Source organism: Gallus gallus, chromosome 15 (assembly GCF_016699485.2).
Source record: "Gallus gallus isolate bGalGal1 chromosome 15, bGalGal1.mat.broiler.GRCg7b, whole genome shotgun sequence".
In the NCBI taxonomy this organism is placed as follows: domain Eukaryota; kingdom Metazoa; phylum Chordata; class Aves; order Galliformes; family Phasianidae; genus Gallus; species Gallus gallus.
In genome coordinates this window covers 1,468,585-1,490,548 of record NC_052546.1, presented here as the reverse complement: position 1 = coordinate 1,490,548, position 21,964 = coordinate 1,468,585, and the positions used below count along the sequence as shown (strand labels likewise).

At 42.4% G+C, this 21,964-nt stretch overlaps 1 protein-coding gene across 6 annotated transcripts in view; it reads left to right on the top strand.

Moving 5' to 3' along the window:
• GOLGA3 (golgin A3) overlaps positions 1-21,964 on the top strand; it is a 56,892-nt gene that overhangs the window by 29,772 nt on the left and 5,156 nt on the right. For 2 of the 6 annotated variants that reach the window (XM_046901200.1, XM_046901201.1), the window contains exons 3-24: positions 3,098-3,450; positions 5,831-6,112; positions 6,941-7,053; positions 7,563-8,257; positions 9,396-9,507; positions 10,043-10,349; positions 10,470-10,672; positions 11,056-11,193; positions 11,783-11,944; positions 12,043-12,411; positions 13,585-13,662; positions 14,552-14,815; positions 15,313-15,407; positions 16,207-16,423; positions 16,882-17,025; positions 17,602-17,799; positions 18,312-18,428; positions 18,923-19,062; positions 19,865-19,997; positions 20,202-20,324; positions 20,717-20,881; positions 21,718-21,872. In XM_046901200.1, the coding sequence (XP_046757156.1) occupies positions 3,318-3,450; positions 5,831-6,112; positions 6,941-7,053; positions 7,563-8,257; positions 9,396-9,507; positions 10,043-10,349; positions 10,470-10,672; positions 11,056-11,193; positions 11,783-11,944; positions 12,043-12,411; positions 13,585-13,662; positions 14,552-14,815; positions 15,313-15,407; positions 16,207-16,423; positions 16,882-17,025; positions 17,602-17,799; positions 18,312-18,428; positions 18,923-19,062; positions 19,865-19,997; positions 20,202-20,324; positions 20,717-20,881; positions 21,718-21,872 (4,343 nt within the window). In that variant the 5' untranslated portion in view covers positions 3,098-3,317. Of the gene's footprint in view, positions 1-1,608; positions 1,671-3,097; positions 3,451-5,830; positions 6,113-6,940; positions 7,054-7,562; positions 8,258-9,395; positions 9,508-10,042; positions 10,350-10,469; positions 10,673-11,055; positions 11,194-11,782; positions 11,945-12,042; positions 12,412-13,584; positions 13,663-14,551; positions 14,816-15,312; positions 15,408-16,206; positions 16,424-16,881; positions 17,026-17,601; positions 17,800-18,311; positions 18,429-18,922; positions 19,063-19,864; positions 19,998-20,201; positions 20,325-20,716; positions 20,882-21,717; positions 21,873-21,964 lie in introns of those variants that run through there. The other 4 variants (XM_015275675.4, XM_415085.8, XM_040648293.2 and 1 more) reach the window with 4 other exon arrangements.

Below are 21,964 nucleotides of genomic sequence, written 5' to 3'. Positions count from 1 at the left end.
TTGTCAGTGGTTAGGGAGTGAGAGCTCTGCTAAGGAAATATTTAGAACAACACGTTTGTAGCTTTAATAGCTGTAACTGGAAAGCTCCACAGCGGCTTTGTGCTTTGTGCTGTGCAGAGTGCGCCACCCACTGCTCCTGCAGAGCACGGAGCCCTTCTCTCCTATCTCTATCCCCCTTGTTACTTCTGACACATCTGCTCACAATTTGTACCCGCAGAAGCAGCAGCCTTTCCTTCGAACATTGACGTTCTTCATGACGCCAGGAACAGGCTGAATTCTGCAGCTCTGTGCGGACAGACAGTTTAACAGAACTGCTGGTCTTTGCTCCATTGGTCCCTTAAGAAGGGGAATAATGAGAGGGAAGATGTTTTCAGCTGAATTTATTGCAGTGGGCTACCCAAATACCCTGATGGACAGGTATCTCTGCGCATGGTCTGTCTTACCCTAATAGCTGTCAGTCGTTTTTTGTCAGAGCCAATATAAATAAAACAGCCTTCCCCTTTTAGGGCCGAAGCCTTGTGGGTTCCCGAAAAAGACAATTCCTATTAAGGTCTGAGGGAGCTCACTTGCAGAGAAGCGGCAGGACGGCTCTGCCAGCTGCAGGGTGGAGGGGAGCCGCACCGGCTGTGGTTGAATGGCTGCGTGCGCATTCTGTATCTGAAGGGGAGAGGAGTGCTCAGGGAGAGAAATTGCAGTAAACTTTGGGAGACACCACTGGCTCTTTCTCTGCTGAAGACAGAGGCTGCAGGGCACAGAAATACGTCTCCTACACAGCTCCAAGGTCTCATGAGTTAGTGCCTGGTGATTCTCCTGGCGCTTTAAGCAACTACCGCAACACCTGTGCCCTGCTAGTGCCCTTAGCACTGTGCCAGGAGCCTGGTTAGCAGCTTTGTGAGCCCTTTAAACAAATCAGATTCTCTGGTGGTTTGGGTTTTACTGTCCTCCTGACTTCTTCTTATCCATCAGCCTTCTCTTAACATCACAGTAGGACGCAGCTGTTAGTCAGTGACCTCTTCCCTCCAGATGCATGGAACAAGCAGTCTCTTAGGGAGGTGAACGATGGGTGTGCATGCATACCCACCTGCCACTGACAACGCACAGCACGGTGTGTGCGGGGGGACGTGCTTTCACGAAATTCTGTGCGCGTGAACAAATGCAGAGCAGAGAAGTTGCAGAAAGCAATCAAATGAGAGAAACGAAACCAAAACCGACCCTGCACAGCAGCGCGGTGCCGCCCCCCCCCCCTGCAGCGCCGCGGCCCAACGCCGCCCGGCAGCTCGCGCAGATGAAGCCGCGCACAGCCCCGCCCGGCCGGCAGGAACGCACCCCGGAAGGCGGTCCGGCCGAGGAGGCCGCTCCCCTTCCCCGCGCTGCCGGAAGGGTCCGTCCGGAAAAGCCGCCGCCTCTCCACCGGGCCCGGCGGCAGCGGCCGCTCTGCCGGCTCCCCCGGGCCGCCGAGCTCCCGCCGACCTCCCGCCGAGCAACGCCGGGCCCGGCGGGGCGGAGGGGGGGAGCGCGGTCGCGGTGCGGGCCTTTTGCGGCCCTGCGGAGGCGGCGGCCGGCGGGGAGGGAGAAGCGCGGTGCACCGCCGCGCCCTGCCCGCCCCTTCCCGGCGAAGGCAGCGCCACGTCTCGGGCGGCAGCCGGGCGGGCGGCCACAGGTCTGCGCAGGTCCGGCCGGGTCGAGGACGGGGCCGGGGGCGGCGGGGAGCGGGCCGGGGGCGAGCGGGGCAGCGTGCGGTCTGAGGGGCTTCGCGGCGCTGCGCTCCGGCCCGGGCCCTGCCGCCCTGCCGCGCTCCGTGCTCGGAGCAGAGCGGGCAGGTTTGCGCGGGGCTGACAGCCGGCTTCCCGCGGCGCGTCTGTGTGCGTTACGAGTGGATGCGCGGAAGGGCTTGGAAGCCATCGCCCTTTCGGCGCTTGGGGATGGGTCGCACGGAAGACCCCGAGTACGGAGAGGTGCCCCGCTTACAGCGGCATCGCGTGCCCGGGGACGGGCGCTGCGCTTACCGCCCGCGCGGCCTCAGCGAGAGCCGTCCTGCCTTTGTCTGCAGCTCCTGTACCGCTCGGTCGTGCCCGCATGGCAGCTGCTCGTCAGACGGCTGCTGTGAGCTCCCTGACACGGAGCGCCTTCCGAAGCTGTGAGCTCATTGCAGCAGAGGTGTTGTCCTTCTCTCCCGTGGAGGTGTCGGTTCTGCGCCCGCAGCTCCTGCTGCTTCCTGAGGGCTCTCTACTGCAGCGCTTACACGGCTGCGCTCTGGAGACGGGGGCACGGTGTTGCTTACAATGTGTGTGTAGAAATGCACCAAACGTAGGCCTGGCCTCAAATCCCCTCCGCCACACGGAGTTGTGGGTTCAGCTGTTTTGGTAATTATAACAGGAGTTCGTCTGTCAGCGTCTGTTGGAACATTTTGACAGCCGCAGTGAGCGCTTGCAATGGCTTTTGTCAGATGGTGTCAGTAGTCCAGGTCTGTGTACAGGTAGGAGCTGAGTGCAGGTTATGGGAATTGCATTCTGTGTTTGGGAATCCCCTCCTGACACCCGAAGGCATTGGGCTCTGCCCTGTCTGCTGCTGTGCTGACGTTGGCCAGGCACTGAGCCGTGTGTATGCCGCTCACCCTGCGGGCAAGTAAACAGTAGTGATGTCATTTGTATAAAATAGCCCTGGTTCCCTCCTGTGTTGTGACCAAAGGATTTGAACCAGGATGGCAGTAGATCCTTGGAATGAAATATGTTATGAAAGTCCAGACTGTGACTCACAGAGCAGAATGCAGCTCTGAGTGCTGTCTGGCTTGTGAAAGCTGACATGAAAGAGATGTCTGTGTTAAAGAGGACAGTGATCTTAAATCAGTCCTCTTGCTGAGTGGTATCTCGTTGCCTTATTACATCGGTCTATTAATGCAACTGAAAAATAGAAGGTGACAAAAATGGTGTTAAACAGATCATTTCCTATTTAGAGAAATTAGACGGTTGGCTGTATTGCGCTGTCACTGTTACTATCCCTTCTTCTGGTTCTGTTTGTTGAGGTTGATGGGCTGGTGGGCAGTCTGTGAGCGCCGCTTGCTTTTTAACTGCTATTTTCAAACTACGTTTGTTTGTAGGGAATGCAGCTCCTTGCTGATAACAGCTTTGGCTGTAAGCTGTTTTCATGATCTGGAATCATCAGCTGCCTGCTGCTCACCAACAGCTGAAAAGCTCAGAACCCTGCCCCTGCATAACGTCTTGATGCTGTTGTTGCTAATGGAGAGAAACTGGACTTGTTAGTTTGCTTGGCAGCACATTTAGAAGAAATACTTTCCTGCAATCTGGATTGTTTTTACCATGGAATCCTCGTCCGTGCAGCAGGATGTTCTGTTGGACAACAGGAGCAGCAGTGGGGCTCCTGGCACCTCTCAAGAGCATGGGGATTGTAACGCCAACTCAGCTTTGCCTGCTACAGGAGATGAAGTTAACAGTAAGTTATTTCATGTGAACTGCATCATTTCCAAGTCTCACAAGGCTTCCCTGCTACTTTTATTGTTTGGGTGGTGCTGGAGGACATCTTTGTCCTTGAGGTCAGGGATTTCTCGTACAGCACTATGTAGAAAGTTTAGTGAAGGCCATGACTCTGCACATGAGAAAACTCTTCTGTTTTAAAATCCATTCTTTGAAAACAAACCCGCCCTACCCAGTACTATCGGCCACCAACTGAGCACCTGCTGCTTACAGTGTTACTGTGTCTTCTGAAATTGTTTCCAACCATGTATGCTTGAAGCTCTTCAGAACTACTTCTAACAAGGTCAGAAATGGAGTATTTTATTCTAGTATTTAAAGTTCTAAGTTAGAAAGTACTCAAAAAGTCTCTGTAAACTGCAGTGTAGAAGGGAGATGCTGGCATGTACTCCCCAGATTATCTCACCCAAATTATCTTAAAATAACATAGGCAGGCACTGTAGTAAAATAATTGTGTGGCTGCTCAGAAGAAACTTAAGAGTGTGGATTACAAAGTCATGGAAAAACTGAGGTTGGAAGGGACCTGTGTGGGTCATCTGGTCAGGTCTCATGCACAGAGCATTGCTGTGACAGTGCTCAGGGCTGCCCAGGGCCTTATGTTGGGTTTTAGAAAATCTCCAAATCAACAGTTCCTCTACCCATGCTGTCACTGAACTGCTTTCGTTGTGAAAATCTTTTCACTGTGTTGATGTTCCCATGTTTCCACTACAGATAATGAGGGACAAGTTGATATGAAAGGGGTCTGTGTGTTGCAGCTGCATGCATACACCGAAGGATACAGAGTGCTTATGTAAAAGGACCTTTCTGTTGATACAGAGGGGATCATGTGACAAAGCTGTTAGTCTTCGGCCCTCCTCTGGTATCGCAGGCTTGTCGCCTTGTCACGGGCAGGAAAGTGGAGTCCTAAGACTTTATGTGCACTTATCGTTCTGCCCTTTATCAGAGTGGCAGTGTAGCTGTGTGCTGATTCATTCATCTTTTATGAAGCCGGAGATCACACTTTCCTGCCTTCTCCTGTCTTGGACATCATCCAAACGGTCAAATTGTGGCTTGTAAATAGGTAATGTGTGACTCCAGTGTTTTCAATTAAATTCCATCTCTTCCCACACTGTTCTGACCACGGTTGTATTGACACTATTGCCATTAAATTACTTTAGTTCCAGACAGCATTTAGATGCTGAGTGTCTCATGGCCTCAGGAAGTTGCCAGGAAACCGTTCTACCAGAATTTTGCTCCAGTATCTTCTTTTTTAATCCATGTGTACCACTCAGTTGTGAAGGAAAGAGATGTTAATAGAGTATAGGCTCAATGCGGTAATAGCTGCAGTTTCAGAACTATTTCTGCACGTGTAAGGTGTTGGTACTCATAGCACTCATTCTCTATAAATTTACCTTTTACATTCCTAAGCTGCAGCTTTAAAATGTCTTCATCTGTACCTTATGTTGGTTAGTCATTTATAAAGCAGCTCCATCCTCTTGGCTCCTTTGTAACCTGGTTGTACTCATCCCTTCCGTCCAGTGAGCTGCATCAGAGAGCTGATTTGGGCTCAGAAGGGCTGCACGTGTTCTCTGTGTGACAAAGGTGATACTCGAGAAGTTAGATATATAGTTCTGCTGCAGCAGCAGTTCCCTAAATGGAAGTAACCCCTGACAGAGTGAAGTAAAAATGTGTGAGAAAACCAAAATACAAACCTACAAAGTGTTGTGCTGGCACTGGAGAAGCATCTTCCTGATGGGAAAGGAGATGAGATAAAGTTGGTACCAAAGTGGTTCCTGAATTGCCTTCTAATTGCTAGATTTATTACTTTGATTCACATAAGAATTGCTATCAGACTTTTGGTGGAAGATATACATTGTGAAAATTGTAAGCTCTCTTTGAAATTGGGAAGCTGTGCTTGGCCCATGTGGGGAGCAGGGCGGATGGGTGCTTCCTGTCCCTGTGCCCAGGGCTGTGCCCAACAGCTGAGTCACCACGCAGGGCCTGCAGTGGCTGAGTGTGGTTGCAGTGGCTTTGCAGTGGGCTGCTGTGCACTGTGACAGAGATTGTGTTGTGCGTATTGGTGTGTAGTGCTTTGGAATCTAACAAGATTTGTGTGAGGTTTTGAAGATCTTTTATGGTTGCATTTGAGATCCTGCTTGAAGGCACTGTGTTCAAGCAAATCAGAGGTATTTCATTCTTTTAAATGAAGAAATGTGCCCTTATAACACTGTGTTTTCCACTTACTGTCTTAGCAATTCCTATATTCTTGTCCAGAGACAGTAGCATTGGCGTTGTGTGTGGATGGGGCTGTAAGGATACATGGAGTGGCTTACAGCGTAGCTCAGTGAAACTTTCTTTTCCAGCCTCCAGTGTTAACCTCAGCGAAGTGCCAAATGAAGAGGGAAGTCTGGAGCTAAACAGCAAAGCGGACGCCTGCCAGAATGGGCCAGAGTTGCTCTTCCCTGACTCTCCCATATCTTTTGATCCCACCAGCAGTCCTCAGGGTCAAGAGTCATCCCCAGGTGTGCCTGGTTTCCATGACAGCCTAAGGAAGTCTCAGGGAACTAGTGCTGAGGGCGTAGCTCTTAGAAAAGAAGCTTTGCAGTCTCTCAAACTAAGCCTTCCCATGCAAGAAACAGAATTGTGTAAGCATCTGTTTATGATAGTGCCCCTGCTTTCCATTGCTGCATAAAGCTTTTTTCTCTGAGCCTCACTGTGGAAACCTCTACTATCATTTCAGCTTGGACTAAATGTCGTTTTTGCAGTAAGCTTTTACTTTGAACTAAAATTCATTTTCTTTCAGTATACCACCCCCTGCTGCAGCTAAAGCACGTGCCTTAACATTTAGAAATTATTCTCACGCTGGAGGGGGATCTGTGCTTTCTGGGATTGAAGCTGTTCTGATCTTCCTGCCTGATTATGGGGAGTAACAGCTGACAACAAAACAAAAGCATGTCATTCTGAGCTAAGTAAAGAAGAGGAGAAGGGAGGAGTGTTTACTGTGAGGAATTTAATGCTGCGCAGCTTTTGTGGAATGGTTTTTAAAAGCATTCCTACTGGACAGACAATGTGAATTAGCAGAGTAAGACAGTATATCTGTTGAATAGTCTTTCTCAGATCTTTAAGGAATGAGTGGACTGTGTAGGTCTGTCTCAGCTATTCAATTTCAGTACTGCCCAAAGTACAGAACAGGTGAACAAAACTTGCTGTAGAACTTTCTCTTTTCATGTGTACTCAGAGGAACTACAGCACTTGGAAACTGGACAAACTGAAATACACAATCATTATCAATGCTTACACAACGATTTATTAGAAGAGAACGTTTTGGGGTGCATGCTGTTGGGCTTTCCTTGCATTTCTTGCTTAAGCATGAAGCATGTTGCTGGTGGTAGAAGGGGCTGTTTCCTTTTGCATCAGATTTGCCTATGTTGCAGTTTTCTTTTTTAAACTGTAAAGATACCCTTCACTTACAGGCTCAGTAGAGTCTTCCCTCCCATTGGAGAATGAAGAACAAATACGACTTCAAGCAAGAAGACGGCTAGAAGAGCAGCTCAGACAGTACAGGGTGAAGAGACATCAAGAAAGAGTGAGTAGCACCCAGCAAGTGTTGTAGCTTCAGCAGTTTTTAGTAGGCTTGGAAACTCTCTGTGCTTGAAATTATGTTTTCTCTCCTTTACAAATTCAGTAGCTTTTCCAAATGTGAAAAAGCATGCTTTTTTTTTTTTCTTCTGGAGGTACAAAATGTGGTTCTGTTACTGTATTGGTAACACAGTAGTTTTTATCTTGACCCACAAGTTCTACTTTGGGTTGTTTTTTTTTTTCCAGTTCTCTCCCCTATCCCACTGGGGGAAGGACAGTGGTGCTCAGCCACAACAATCTTTCTGTTGATTTTTGGACTCTACCTTGATCATGTTTGTCCCAAGTCTTGATACAGTTGATTGCTGACATAGTTCACCTTGTTCATGAAGTGATGCAGAAATACAAATATTAATGTGAAAGTTCAGAGCTTTGTAAAGTTCTACAGCAAAATAAATCCTTGACACTAGTTCAAGTGTAACATTCTGGAATTTACTGGAGTCTCTTGGTTTCTTTTAGTCTAATCAGTCTACATCCAAGAGCCGGCCCTCCAGCACACTAGATCCTGAGCTGATGTTAAATCCCGAGATCTTACCAAGGGCTAGCACTGTAGCAATGACGAAAGAGTACTCCTTTTTGCGGACCAGTGTCCCCAGGGGGCCGAAACTGGGAAGCCTGGGGCTTCCAGCGTCTTCAAAAGAGAGAAAAAGTTCAAAGTCTTCGAAGTCCAGTAAGATCCGGTCCTTGGCTGACTACAGAACTGAAGATTCAGGCTCTGGAAGTTCTGCAGGGAATCTTATGGCTACTGATTTACCTGGTGGGACTTTGAAGCAAAGCAGAAGTGGTCCAGCATCAGTTGTTTCTGAGATTAGTCTGCCTTTTGACACAGATGATCGAATAGAGAATTCCTCCTTGGCAGGAGATAGCATTTCAGAGATTGATGGAAGCGAAGCGGGAATGAGGCTGGATGGAAATGAAAGCGACAGCTCCACCTACAGCAGCGTATCAGGAAAAGGGCTGTGTAACAATTTACCAAATTCAGAAGGCAAAGAGAGAATTCCATATACAATAAATGGTCAGAAGATTCATCCTGATGCGATAGGGCAATTTCCTTCCATCAGTGAGGTGCTGCAGGCTGCAGCAGTGGAGCATCAAGCCCAAGAGCAAGAATTTAATGGGGAAATACGGAGCCGGAGAGACAGTATTTCTAGCAGGTAAGAAAGGCTGATATACAGTCAGATGATTACCAAGCATTACATGTTTTTAGAATAGGTGGTCTATTGCTCTTCTACTAACATTGGATGAAACTTCTATTCATCACAATCAAATCAGAGCTTCTAACAGCTTCTAACTTAGAGATTCTAAAGAAAACTGAAAGATCACTGAGTACCTACTGACTAAATGTGTTTTAGGGAAAGAGTTTTGACAGTGATAGGATGTTTTAAAAGTTCTGCTAGCAATTGCTTCCATCTATATTTGCCTGTGGAGCATTTATTCACAGAGTCCCTGATGTGACATTGGCCTTTAAGGCCTGAAAGTGTTGACATAACTGATGCAAGCAGTGATGTTTATTATGATCATTTATGTGATCTTTCAGAGCTTGAGTCACTATGTAATACTAGAGTCCTGTCCCTAATACTCTTTCTCTCTGCAGCCCTTGAGTCTAACAAGCTTACGTGTGTGTGATAGGTGTTAAACTGATTACAGGCAAGCAAGTGGATGACTGCTGAAGCCCTTAGAGATGCAGTTATTTGTGTGGTGTTGTTTTTTTTTAATCACTTGTCTGCAAATGCAGTGATTGAAATATTGTATATGTAGCAGTTTAGAGATTACCTCTTGCTGCTTCCCCCCCTGCTTTGAAGTGAAGTTCCCTGAGACGTTAGAGTAAAGTCAATTGTCACTGATTGTCTCATAATGGGCTTGATTCTTGCAGTAATGAGAGAGATCTTGTCAGCTTTCTCAGGATTCCTCAGCTGTATATGATGGAAGGAGAATAAGGAAATCCTTCTGCCAAATACCTTTTCTTCCTTCTTTTGCACTTCCTGTTGTTACTTTGCACTTCTGTAAAAGTAACAAAAGTATGGGTACCACAAGAAACTCTAGTTGCTGCAAATGTAGGAGGCTAACATATAAAACTTCAGTGTGAATGTTGTTTCTTTCTCTTTAGATGGTAATAAATTTGCTCCGCTCTTTTCTGGATCCTTCAAAGTTGGAATGCATGTTGCTAGGTCACGTGGGAAGCATATTATCTTATGGACTCTGAATACCTCTTAATTTTGCAATGCTTTTGTTCGGCTGGGTGAGTGCAGTATCCTAACCCTTTAACTGTGTATGTGATGTCTCTGTCTGCAGTGTATCTATGGAAAGCTCTGTCGCAGGAACTCATGACGAAATGTTGCAGGTGCTAAAGGAGAAGATGAGACTTGAAGGACAACTAGAGGCACTTTCAGCAGAAGCTAATCAGGTAGAAAATGAATTTCTGTATTTAGCAAATTATGTTAATGTGTTAATTAATTTTCAAGGGCTTCCTACTCTTATGGAAGTGTGTTTTGTAAAAACATTGTTGAACTACTTACATTACAGGGATGCTCAGGGAGATAAAGTCAGTAAAGCTGTTGAAAGGTTTAAAAAAAAAGGACAAAAGCAGTCTAGAGTGATAAATACAGAGTTGTGCCAGTGATTGTATTGCTATATTTTCAATTTGTATTGACTAACGGTATAACGTACATAATGCAAAACATTCTTACTTGAAGTGCGGAAACAAATCTTATATGCCAGTAACCACGTCAGGATTTGTAACAAAAACATTGTGTGGTTTGTCTGTGCTGTCCTCTGTATTTTCCTTGAAAATTTGGTAGGCGAGATGTCACTTCAAAAAATGACTTTTGGAAGAAAGTGGTCTTTGCCCAAGCAAAGCCGTTTTGCTATGTGTCTTCTGTAGTCAGCATTAGTGTATTTTCTGTTAAGACCTTTGTATTTTATTTTTGGGACGCATTCAGGCTCTGAAAGAGAAGGCTGAGCTACAGGCCCAACTTGCAGCTTTGAACATGAAGCTTCAGGCACAGGTGGAGCACAGCCAAAGCAGCCAACAGAAGCAGGAATCGCTGAGCTCCGAAGTGGCCACATTAAAGCAGTCTTGCTGGGATCTGGAACGAGCGATGGCTGACCTGCAAAACACCTTGGAAGCAAAGAATGCTAGTTTGGCTTCTTCAAATAATGATTTGCAGCTAGCAGAGGAGCAGTACCAAAGACTCATGCTGAAAGTTGAAGATATGCAAAAAAGTGTTCTTACCAGAGACAGCACAGGTGGGCTGATGTAAATTGTGATCTCTACTGTTGGACAATGGACGAATGGCTTTTAGAAAAGTGTACAAGTATCAATATTTGTACACTTTTGTACACTCTTCTTTCTTTCCCTTTTTCTAGTTCATGATCTGCGACAGCAGTTAGCTTCCTTACAGAGCCAGCTTCAGAAAGTGCAGCTGGAACGGACCACACTGACCAATAAGTTGAAAGCATCTGAAACAGAAATCACTTCTCTCCAAAATGTGCGCCAGTGGTACCAGCAGCAGCTCGTACTTGCACAGGAGGCTCGAGTCAGGCTGCAGAGTGAGATGGCTAATATACAGGTACTGTGATTTGCTTGCACACAGGACTGAGAATGTTGGTTTTTTTTTCTAGTTTTATCAAGGGGATGTTGTTTATGAACTCTGATAAGAGTGTACTCTCTGTGTACTTCAGGTGGAGGGTAGAGGGGGGGAGCTGGTTTGGTTTTCATCATGGTGTGTTAGGTCATATTACTACTCAAATACACATATAACCAAAACACTTGTCTCGTGTGTGAAGAACTGTAGTGCCATGTAAGTAATAGCTGAAATGAGGCACAGACAGATTGTGTGGGGTTTTTTTTTGTTTTTCTTTTTTTTTTCCTTTCCCCTGGAACTATGACATTTGCTGGCTGAATTTGGCTTTTCTTACTAACCAGTGTATTTTTTTTTCCCCTTCCCTTCAGGCTGGGCAAATGACCCAAGCAGGTGTGTTGGAACATCTCAAACTAGAGAATGTGGCATTGTCTCAGCAGTTGACTGAAACCCAGCACAGATCTATTAAAGAGAAGGAGCGTATTGCAGCACAGCTGCAGAATATTGAGGTAAGGTTGTAGGTGGTCTTTGTGATTTATGTTCTGTTAAACTTCTGCAAATGTTGTATTTGAAAACTGAAGGATTTTCCATCAGGGCATTCAATTTTGCTGCCCCTATGTCTCTTAAGCTAGAAAGGGCAGCAAAGCAGCAGCTTCGTGGAAGCGCCTCATCTCTGATGTTGCTAATAGCAATTGTGTCAATGATAGGAAGTTTTATTTCATGGATTAGCTACAGCATCTCATGAATCTTTTGGTTCAGAATTTTCTATACAGCTTAATTATAATACTTCAAAGATTCTTTTTATTTACATCTTGTTTTGTCAATTTAGAAAGTATGCAAAGTTAATTAAGAGGAATTCAGATTGTCACAAGTATGCAAGACACTCACTGTTTTTTCTGACGTGTCTTACGTGCATGAGTGGTTGACTTCAGTAAAGATCTACGGATGTGTAGGGCGGACATCATAATGTTTGTCTCTTTCATCAAGAAATGTTCTTGATGATTTCCCCTTTTCCTTTTATTCTCCCAACAGAGCATGTGCACACAGCCCCTACCCACTGATATTACAAATGCTGACTCCTTGCTTTCTTCTATGCAGGCTGACATGTTGGACCAAGAAGCTGCCTTCATGCAGATCCAAGAGGCTAAAACCATGGTGGAAGAAGACTTGCAGAGAAAACTAGAGGAGTTTGAGGATGAGAAAGAACAGCTTCAGAAAATGGCTGACTCTGCAGCAACATTGGAGCAAGAGCTGGATCAGGTAGGCTGTTAGACAACTTCCCAAAGGTTGCAAAGGAAACAGTTACTTGGCTGAAAAGTTCATTTTGTATGAACTTAATCTTAAAATACTTTTCTCAGGTCAAACTGACTTTGCATCAGAGAGATTTGCAGCTTGAATCTTTACAGCAAGAGCACCTAGATCTGATGAAACAATTCACCATGACCCAAGAGATGTTGCATACCAAAGAGCAGACCCTGGATGACTTGCAAACTCAGTATGACGAACTGAAGGCCAGATTGGAAGAGTTCCAAAGTGACGCTACTTCTAAAGATGACATGATACAGTATTTGCAAAATGAGAAGATTGTCTTGGAAGTAGCTCTGCAAACAGCAAAAGCAAGCCAAGACCAACTTGATGAAGGAACAAAACGCCTTGGAGAAGATACAGAAGTAACATCAGAAATCTTAGAACAATTGAGGCAAGAAATGGCAATCAGGTCAAGCCAGGTAATAAATCCCTAAAAGTGTTGTATTAAAAATAGCTGTTGCACTTAAGTATTGCCACAAGCACGTGATGTTGCCAGTTACATGGCAGGAGATTTGTGTAGGCAAGTTCATATATGCCTGTGGTTTCAACATTCAACTAATTGGGAATGTTTTAATAATTCTATTACATATCTGTTGGAAGACTGATGCTTTATACTTAGTTATATCATTGGAATGTTTACAGTTTCATACTTCTTGGTATCTGTATGAATTTGTGCATTTTCTTGATATGAGATGGGAAGCTGAAGTTAATTGATTTGTTCTGTCTGCATCTTTCTAAAATATAACAGTTTTTAAAATAGAAATAATTTTGAGTACAGATCACATGTGTTTGGAAGTAACTTTCTCATGTGCTCCTTTTCTTTGACGCCATCGTCCAAACATGTCCCATAGGCAGTAATGTAGTCATGTTTAACTGAACCTTTGTCTCGCAACAGTACGGCAGGGTTAGGTTTGGATATTGCTGTATACCAGCCAAGGCTTTTTTCTAGGCACTGAGCTGGTTAACAAGATTAAGCCTAATGCATATCCTTACTCTTTTTGTGGCTGCTTTAGAGTATTGTGACCCTTCCTTTCACACCTTAGTGTCATAATCATGTAAGTTCTCTATCTTCTCTGCCATCCGAGTTCCACTTGAAAGCTCCACGAAGAGCTTGCATATTGAATACAGCTTATGATGAGTTTCCAGTAATCCATAGAGGTTTCTTTTGAAGACAACAATGGAACTTGTTAGTATTACCAGTAGAAGTACAAAATAAGTGTGGATCCACATATAATGAGGATTGTTTGTTGTTTTTTTTTTTCTCCCATTCGAAGAACCTGCTGCTTTCTTCATTAGATCACGTATGTGTGAACTGATGCTGTATGGATGCCATGTATATAGATTAATGGCACATACTAAAATCTTAACATCAGAATAAAGGTCTTTGTTTACTCAATAGCTCATTATAAGATGTAAGTTCATTTCTGTGTAAAATGTTGGGTTATCTAACAGTGTCATTGACATACCTAGTCAGAAACAGGATTCTCATTAGATTAGGCAATATGTTCAACCATAGTGGAAGGTACTGTTAGTGCTTGAAGTAGTATGTGGTATGGCACGTAAAGCAACATCTTTGGCTTTTGTTCTGGCAGGTAGAAAATCTGCAACAAGAAAATGGCAGCCTTAAAAAACAGGTTCAGAAAGTGAAGGAACAGTTCCTACAGCAAAAGGTAAGCAAAAGCAAGCTATTTCAGAGAATGAGAAACAAAGAACAGATTTTTGGAGTCTAAGTACTTCTGAGGGCTTTTGTGGGGAAACTGGAATCCATTTTCTGTATCAAATACAAATAACTTTGTGACACAATTATATGGTTTGTGTATTTTGTACAGCTGCATTTTTATCTGCAGTTAAGATGGAAGTAGATCCACCAAACAATTTGTGCTCTTATTGGACTTCAGGAACTTTGCCAAATGGTCCATCTTATAACATTTCTCTAGCTTGCTGATATCAAGTTTGCTTTTGCAAAAGCACTCAGGAAAATCCTTAAGTATCATCATTTTCTTGCAGCTTTGAAAAATGGTAGCTACTTGAGTTTAATCTGAATAGCTTTAAAATAGTAATTTGATATGTTATTGGTTTTGCAAAAATATTTGTATTATGGCACCATTGATCTACTTTTAATCCTACTGCCAGCAGTTGCTGTAGCTTGTCTGGCTTAGCTTTGAGAAGGCTGTTTAAACTGTGGGCTGCAAACAAACCCCCTTCTCATGTCAACAGTTTTGTCTGTGCACATGGAATAGTTTTTTACAATTTAGTTTTTAAAAAGCAGCATTTAAGAAGTACAGTTCCATAAAGAACATGAAGAAAAGTGTACCGTGCTGCTATAAGCATTCTTCCCTCAGTTTTTAATGAACTGCTGATATTATTTGATGATTTGACACCTGAGCTTGCATAGTCTCTGAACTTGCATGAGTGTGTTACAGATCACGATGTTGGTTTGTATTATTTGATATCCCACAAAACTGGAATAACATCAGTAAATACTTCACAGTAAATTACAGCTTTATAGATTGTAGAGTTACAGGGATGATCTTTTCCTCTTGAACTCTTGTGAACAAGGTAATGGTGGAAGCTTATCGAAGAGATGCAAGTTCTAAGGACCAGCTGATTAGTGAACTGAAAGCTACAAAGAAGCGTCTAGACTCAGAAATGAAAGAGTTAAAACGAGAACTACTACAGATTCAAGTAGAAAAACAGTCACTTGAAACTGAACATTCAAAACTACAGAAGGAAGTGACTGAGGTTCACCAGCAGATGGTGGAAATAGAAAATCATCTTCAGTCAGTGCAGAAAGAACGAGATGAAATGGAAACACGCCTACAGGTATGGGAGCTGTTAAGCTTTGGACATTGAGGGAGTATTACATATGGGATATGTTGTTATTTCCATTAGTTCTGGTGACAAATAGAGTGGCTACCTGCAATTTAAAGTTCTTGATTACCTACTTAATGCTGTATATGTAGGTGTGCATATGCCTTCCACAAATCAGTAATTAATGTCTCCTGTAAGTCAGTAGGGAGGAGCATGCTACAGGAGTGGCAGAGAAGTGACGTGGAAGCAGTTAACCTTGTACCAAAGTGGGTGCTGTCTGAGAGTGAAGACCAAAACAGAGCTCTGTGCATGCATGTTATGATGGCAGCCACAGAGGAATTCATTTAAAAAGAAATGCAAAGGAGTTGGAAAGAAGACAGAGAACCTTGAAATAGCTGTTTTTTTCTACAGTTTCTATTTAGACTTGGAAATAATTTTAAAACTTTACATCTATTTCCTTGTAATCCAACATAAAGCAAATGTGTATTTTTTTCTCCTTCTCTATCAAGTCTCTGCAGTTTGATAAGGAGCAAATGGCATCTCTTGCTGAGGCAAATCAGACATTAAAACTGCAAGTAGAACAAATGCAAGAAGAAGCAAAGAAGTAAGTCTGTTCCTTTAGTACAGACAAAAAAACTATGTTTGTTTTTGTGGACACCTTTCTAGCAGTCAGACTTTTCCTATTCCTTAGTCTTATTTGGGAAATAACATCCATGGCAAAATGTTGATTGCGTGCTAAGCAGGAGTTCCAGCTTCTCTGATTCGCTCATGGTTTTTAACCAAAGATATATGCCATGCAGCATGTATATTATGTTAACATAGTGTAACATGTTAACTGGAGTTAATCCTAGTTTTCCTTCAGTGTCCTATAACCCCGACTGGCTAGAATGATGGCTTTACTGAGAACAAGTTTGGCTTTGTGTTTTTTTTTTTTTTTTTTTTTTTTAAGCTGGTAATCACAGAATAAAAGTTTTTTCAATACATAACATACTCACCAAAGATCTCAGATTGGATGAGACATTTAATTGGATTCCTACTCTAAATTCAGTGTATATTACATACTTCAGTTTGAAGATTCTGGTTTCTTATTCTTAATTGCTCTCAGAAGTCATAGTCGTTACTTCTCAAGGAGCCAAAATCATACCTTAGGAACCTGACAGCGTTTTCTGAGATGAGTGGCTCGGGGCTAAGGGAGAGAAGGGGGCTTTGTTTGCCTTAACTACAGCAAGGCATTTGGCACTGTCTCCTGTGGGATCCTTACAGCTCAGCTGGTAGCTATAAGTGTATGTAGATTTTATTTAATTATTTAACTTTTCATTTGAGCCGTGTTAAAAATTAATCCATCAACAGTGTTTTCAGGCAATTCTTGTCTTGACCTTGTTTTGTTTTTGCTTTCACTCTAGGGCCATTACTGAGCAGAAGCAGAAAATGAAGCGTCTAGGGTCAGATCTGACAAGTGCTCAGAAAGAGATGAAAGCAAAGCATAAAGCCTATGAGAATGCAGTCAGCATTCTGAGTCGGCGTCTGCAGGAATCCCTCACTGCAAAGGAGTCTGCTGAAGCAGAGCTAAGCAAGCTAAAAGCACAAATCACTGATGGTGGAAGCAACCAGATTGCTCAAGTATACAGATGTCTTTAACATTGTTAATACAAAGATAGTACTGTTACGTTATTAAATGTGTCAGAATATTATTTTGCACTGAAGTGATGAAAATACTTGAGTATGAAACTAGATAAGAGCCATGGTATCAGTGTTCTAAATACTTGGAATTTCCTTAATTAATTTGAGAGAGATGATTTGGCAAGCTTGGGTTTTTTTGTTGTTGTTGTTTGGTTTTTTTTTTACATTTCACCCATATTTTTCTGATTACTGATTGCAGCTCAAGGTTTTTTTGTTTTTGTTTTTGTAAAGGAAAGGCTTAGCATCTGAAGATTTTCCAAAACAGTAAAGCTCTGAGCAAGACCTTTAAATTGAGCACTAGCAGCTCATTTAATATTTGATAGAGGAATAAACTTTTTAACAAAACAATTGTCTGCAGATGAATGATGCAATAATCTGGCTTATCCCTTTGTCTTTAGGAAAGGATTCAAGCCCTGGAGACAGAATTGCAAGCTGTTAGAAGCAGTAAGTTGATGCTGGAAAAAGAGTTGCAAGAAGTGATTTCACTTACCAGCCAGGAGCTTGAGGAATACAGAGAGAAAGTGCTGGAACTTGAGGATGAGGTGATTGTACTGCCACTTTCCCATCTGTCATGTAATTCAGGCGAAGTATGTAGAGGAAAAGAGAAATTTTAGTACCGTAACTTTATTCCAACAGTGCCGAAAATCTGAACCTTATGTAGGAGATACTGTGTTGCTGGCACTTGCCAGTTGTGCTGCCCTATTCTGGCTCTTCCTGGCTTTATGAATCATTTTAGCATAGAGGAAAAGAAGAGAGAAGGGTAGTTCCTTTATTAGTTACCAGCTGTGTGTGGTCACAAGATAGTGACTGTGCAGGAATCACTGTCTTCTGGGAGCCATGGGTGCTCAGTGAGTTTTGAAGCACAGAGTGGTAATGGTCAGTCCAAAAAAAACCCAACTACTTTTCTGCATCTGAGCAGTATTCAGAGATTCAGCTATCTAGCAAGCATCCTAGTCTTCCAAAATAATAATAAAAAAACAACTACTACGTAACTGCCTATTTTGAATTATATATTAAAAAAACAACAACCTGTGAAAGCAGAGGAACTTAATGACTTCATTTTTTTGAGGTAGTAGTCTGGAACTGTTTGTTTATTTTGGGTTTTTCTTTGCCTGTAGCTTCAGGAGTCTCGAGGGTTCAGGAGGAAGATAAAACGTTTAGAAGAAATTAACAAGAAGTTGGCCCTTGAGCTGGAACATGAACGTGGAAAACTCACAGGCCTTAGTCAGTCTAATGCTGCTTTGCGAGAGCACAACAATGTTCTAGAAACAGCATTAGCAAAAAGAGAAGCAGATTTGGTCCAACTGAATCTACAGGTATTTGACTTTCGGTATAATATCTTAAAGGAACTGGCTGGTATTTCTGATAACAGGCTGTAGAGGTAGTCACTTGTATGATGCAAGGTTGGCACATTTTCTTCGGCTCCAGATCTCCTGTGTGTTGCATAACAGCAGTAGCATATGAGACTCAACAACAGATGAGAAGTGAGATTTGGCACTAGGCAGAGCTGCTGGTGGGAGAAGGAATAAATCATGCAGAGAACCTTGCAGTAGTGAAAGTTGGACTCATTTAAGATCGGATCGTGCAGACTGTGTCACATAAGGATTCACTACGATGAATGTTGGTTCATGTGCCAATAGTAATGTGTTCCCGGGATACAAGCAAATGGGAATATTGACAAAGAATTGCCTATAACGTGGTACCATTTGACCTGAACAGCAGAGATGCTTTGCAGTCGCTGCATTGGCTAGTGTTTATATTTACCAGCTGGTCTGATCTTCCAGTGAGTCTGGACAAAATGTGCATTTGTTTTTGTGATGTGATGCAGGTTCAGGCAGTCCTAAAGCGGAAGGAGGAAGAGGACCAGCAAATGCAACAGCTAATTCAAGCTTTACAGGCTTCCTTGGAGAAAGAAAAGTCAAAAGTTAAAGACCTTAAGGAGCAGGTAATAAGTCATTTTTCTTTATTCATTTAAAAGATTATTTAAATGTAAAGTGTTTAGGAAGTGGCTTTACAGAAAATGTATGTTTTACAATATAGTGTTACCTGTAGGATCACCGTTGCAATGGACGATAGTTGAAAGATCGGTTTATGTCTTTTCTGTTATGTCCTGTTTGTTAGCCATGCTCTCTGACTACCAAGAAAATTCCATTGTAACTTCCAATCTGTGGTGCATATCCTGAAGTGAGGATATGTCATCAAAAAATTTGCACTGAAAAAACAGTCTTGCAGGCAGTCTTTTACGTACCTATTTACCACTAGTGTTAATAAGGATGACAACACTAGCAGCGTTTTGTAAACAGAAATAGTAAGTATTAGCAGCAAATTACTACTGCACAGCTTTCTTGTTTTGTTTTGTACTCCCTTGGCCTACATCCCTGTATGATTCTCCTACCATCACAGAGCAAAGGAAAATGGCATCTTTTCTTTTTCTTGCAGGTAGCAGCAGCCAAAGCAGATGCAGCACACAACCGCCGTCATTACAGAGCTGCTGCCCTTGAGCTCAATGAGGTCAAGAAAGAGCTACATGCCAAAGAACTGCTTGTCCAAGCCCTTCAGGCTGAAGTGGACAAACTGCAGTAAGTGTGCTGTAGTAAATGCCTAAGTTCTGAGAGTGCAGGAAATAAAAGAAGCCTTCTGAAAAACATGTATGTTAGTGAAATTTGATTTCAGTGCCCTGGAGTGGAATATGTTTGAAACGTGCCATAGCTGAGCTTGATCATAAAATGTATGGTTGGATGCTAAGCATGTATTTGCATGTCTCTGTCTCTTAGTGATTAAATTAGATTTGAAGTGGGCTGTATATAGGTTTCACCATCCTCTTCTTTTTTTACGCTTCCAACCTGGATTTTTACTATTTCTTGTTACTAGTAAAAGTTAGCAAGTAAAATATATATTATCCTATTGTTCTCCCCTCTTTATGGCTCTGAAGATTTACAGAGAGGATGAATTTGAGGGTTGAATATATTCCACAATATATTGAAATTCAGTTTGTTTTGTTATATAGAGCATATTTTCTTAAACTGTAAAAAACTACCAGACCTATGTGAGAATGGATATAAGGCTAACTCTGTTCTTCCTAGAACAAAAGCAAAGTTACTGACAGGTCCTTTTTTGTTTGTTTTTGTTCACTGCAAATCTGTTATTTGTAAGTGGAAAGTTACCAGTGTTCGTGGAATACAGAGTTTTGTGGTACTTAAAGTAGTCATGCATCTGTTGCTTGTGACTTAACTCTTGCTGTGACTATAGCTTTGAAGTCTTTGCCAACATAATCAGGTGCCATGCGCTGTCATGTCATTTATGATGGCATAGCTAACACAATGAAGTACTTGGGCAGAGTGAGTAACTGCTGTGTGTGTTTCTGTTAATTCTGCTGTGCAGGGTAGAGGATGAGAAGCATTCCCAGGAAGTATCACAGTTTCAGCAAGAGCTGGCAGAAGCTAGATCTCAGCTCCAACTTCTGCAGAAAAAGCTGGATGACAAGCTTAGTGAACAGCCTTTAGTAAGCCAGGAGGTAAAAGCTGCATGTTTATTGTGTTTGTCCTTATTTATGATATGTTGTGTGATTTCTTTTGTCCTTCATTCAGCAATTTTTAATAGTTTGGTTTAGGAGGTTTTCTTAGAGTCAGGAAGGATTCATGAGACATAGATAAGAATACTTTAGATTTCGTGATCCATTGGATGTATACGGAATGCTTAAGGTACTTCTTTCTGTTAGGTGGAAGACCTCAAGTGGGAAGTAGAACAAAAAGAAAGAGAAATCGGAACACTTAAGCAGCAGTTGGACATGAGTGAGCAGCGCAGCCATAAGGAACTGGAAGGGATGCAAGTTGTCCTGCAGGTATTTAATGTAGCGAGTGGAGATTCTGGTGGGTAACTGCTATTGGTGTAGAGGGATAACTAAAAAAGTATTTTATAGTTTAAAATCATACTTGCACTGATTATTTGAATAGAAGTAAATGTATTTAAAAAAAATATTTATTGTGTTTTTCAGCTTTTCTTCTTAATTTCACTGGGCTGTTAGCTTCTTATTTTATTAGACAACATAGAGTATTGACTTTCTATCTTATTTCTGGATTTCTGCCAAGGTTAATTAGTTTCATGTAGCACTGTTATGGTTTGCTAGTTTTTCTAGTTTCCCCTGGAAAGTGAAAAGGGTGGTGAAGGCATTAATTGGCTGGAATTGTGTACTTTTTTCATGTATCACATTCATTTTCTCATTTTCCTATTCAGAATATCAAGACTGAGTTGGAAGTTGTGAGAGAAGATCTATCAGTGACTCAAAAGGATAAGTTTATGCTGCAGGCTAAAGTGAGTGAACTGAAGAATAGCATGAAGTCACTTCTGCAGCAGAACCAGCAACTGAAGATGGACCTGAAGCATGGCAAGATGAAGAAGGTATTTGAGCAGAAGGAATATGTAGTAATGCCATTAGATTACAGCACTGGAAAATATTCTGCTGCAAGGAAACTTGGTGAAAATTCATAACTGAAATGCCTCCCTGTGATGCAGACTTACTGATGTTCTGAGATTGAAATAAAAAATACAGCAACGTTTCCAGGCAAAAGTAACTTGACTGATCTCAATTGCACATCTTTTTTCTTAAAAATCTTTGTGTTTGGCATATTAGCTTGCATTTCCATTTTAACTCATTGTAATAAAGCAAAAAAGGAAGTGCTTAAATAGTGATTAGTGGGCAAGTATTTAGATAATATTTTCTTAATGCTAATACATCTGTCTTCTCCGTTCTGGTCCAGTACAGTTTATTAATCCTTTCACAGTTTCAAAAGCTAACTATTAGTGGTTCTTTGATCTCTTGCTCTTTTCTTCTCTCAAGCGATAAGGGAGTTTCATATAGAACTTCTCTGTTTCATTCTTTTAGGCTTCTGTCTTTAGATTTCATCCTGCAGGTCTCAAGATTTCCAGAAGAACTTCTATACTGAAAGAACATCATTAATTTTTGTTTCGAAAATGGAAGTAAATTGCATTAAATCCCTGTTGTTTTACTTCTTTCATAGGGTGATTTCTTGAGTAGCCCTACGTGCTTTTTGTTTACTTATGAGTACGGCTAAGAGTTGACTTTAGGTTAGGAATTTATGCTTGTGACCTATCAGACTTAACTGTATTAGAAGCGTGTTCGTGTTATGTACCAAAAGTGTGAGGCTTCATTTGGTACAAGTGAAGTGGATGAAATGGATTAATTTGTTTCTGACTTCTCTTTTCCCTTTAACCAGAGGAAAGGAGAGAACAATTCCTCGAATCCTGTGACTCCAGTCAAGATTCCAGATTGCCCAGTGCCTGCAGCCTTGCTGGAAGAGCTGCTAAAGCCATCCACAGCTGTGAGCAAGGAGCCTTTAAAAAATCTGAACAGCTGTCTCCGGCAACTGAAGTATGACCTGTTCTTAAAACTGTATTAAATATTTCCAGGAAACCAGCTGCCAACTAAGGGGGGAAAAAAGGATTTGTGAAATGCATTATTTT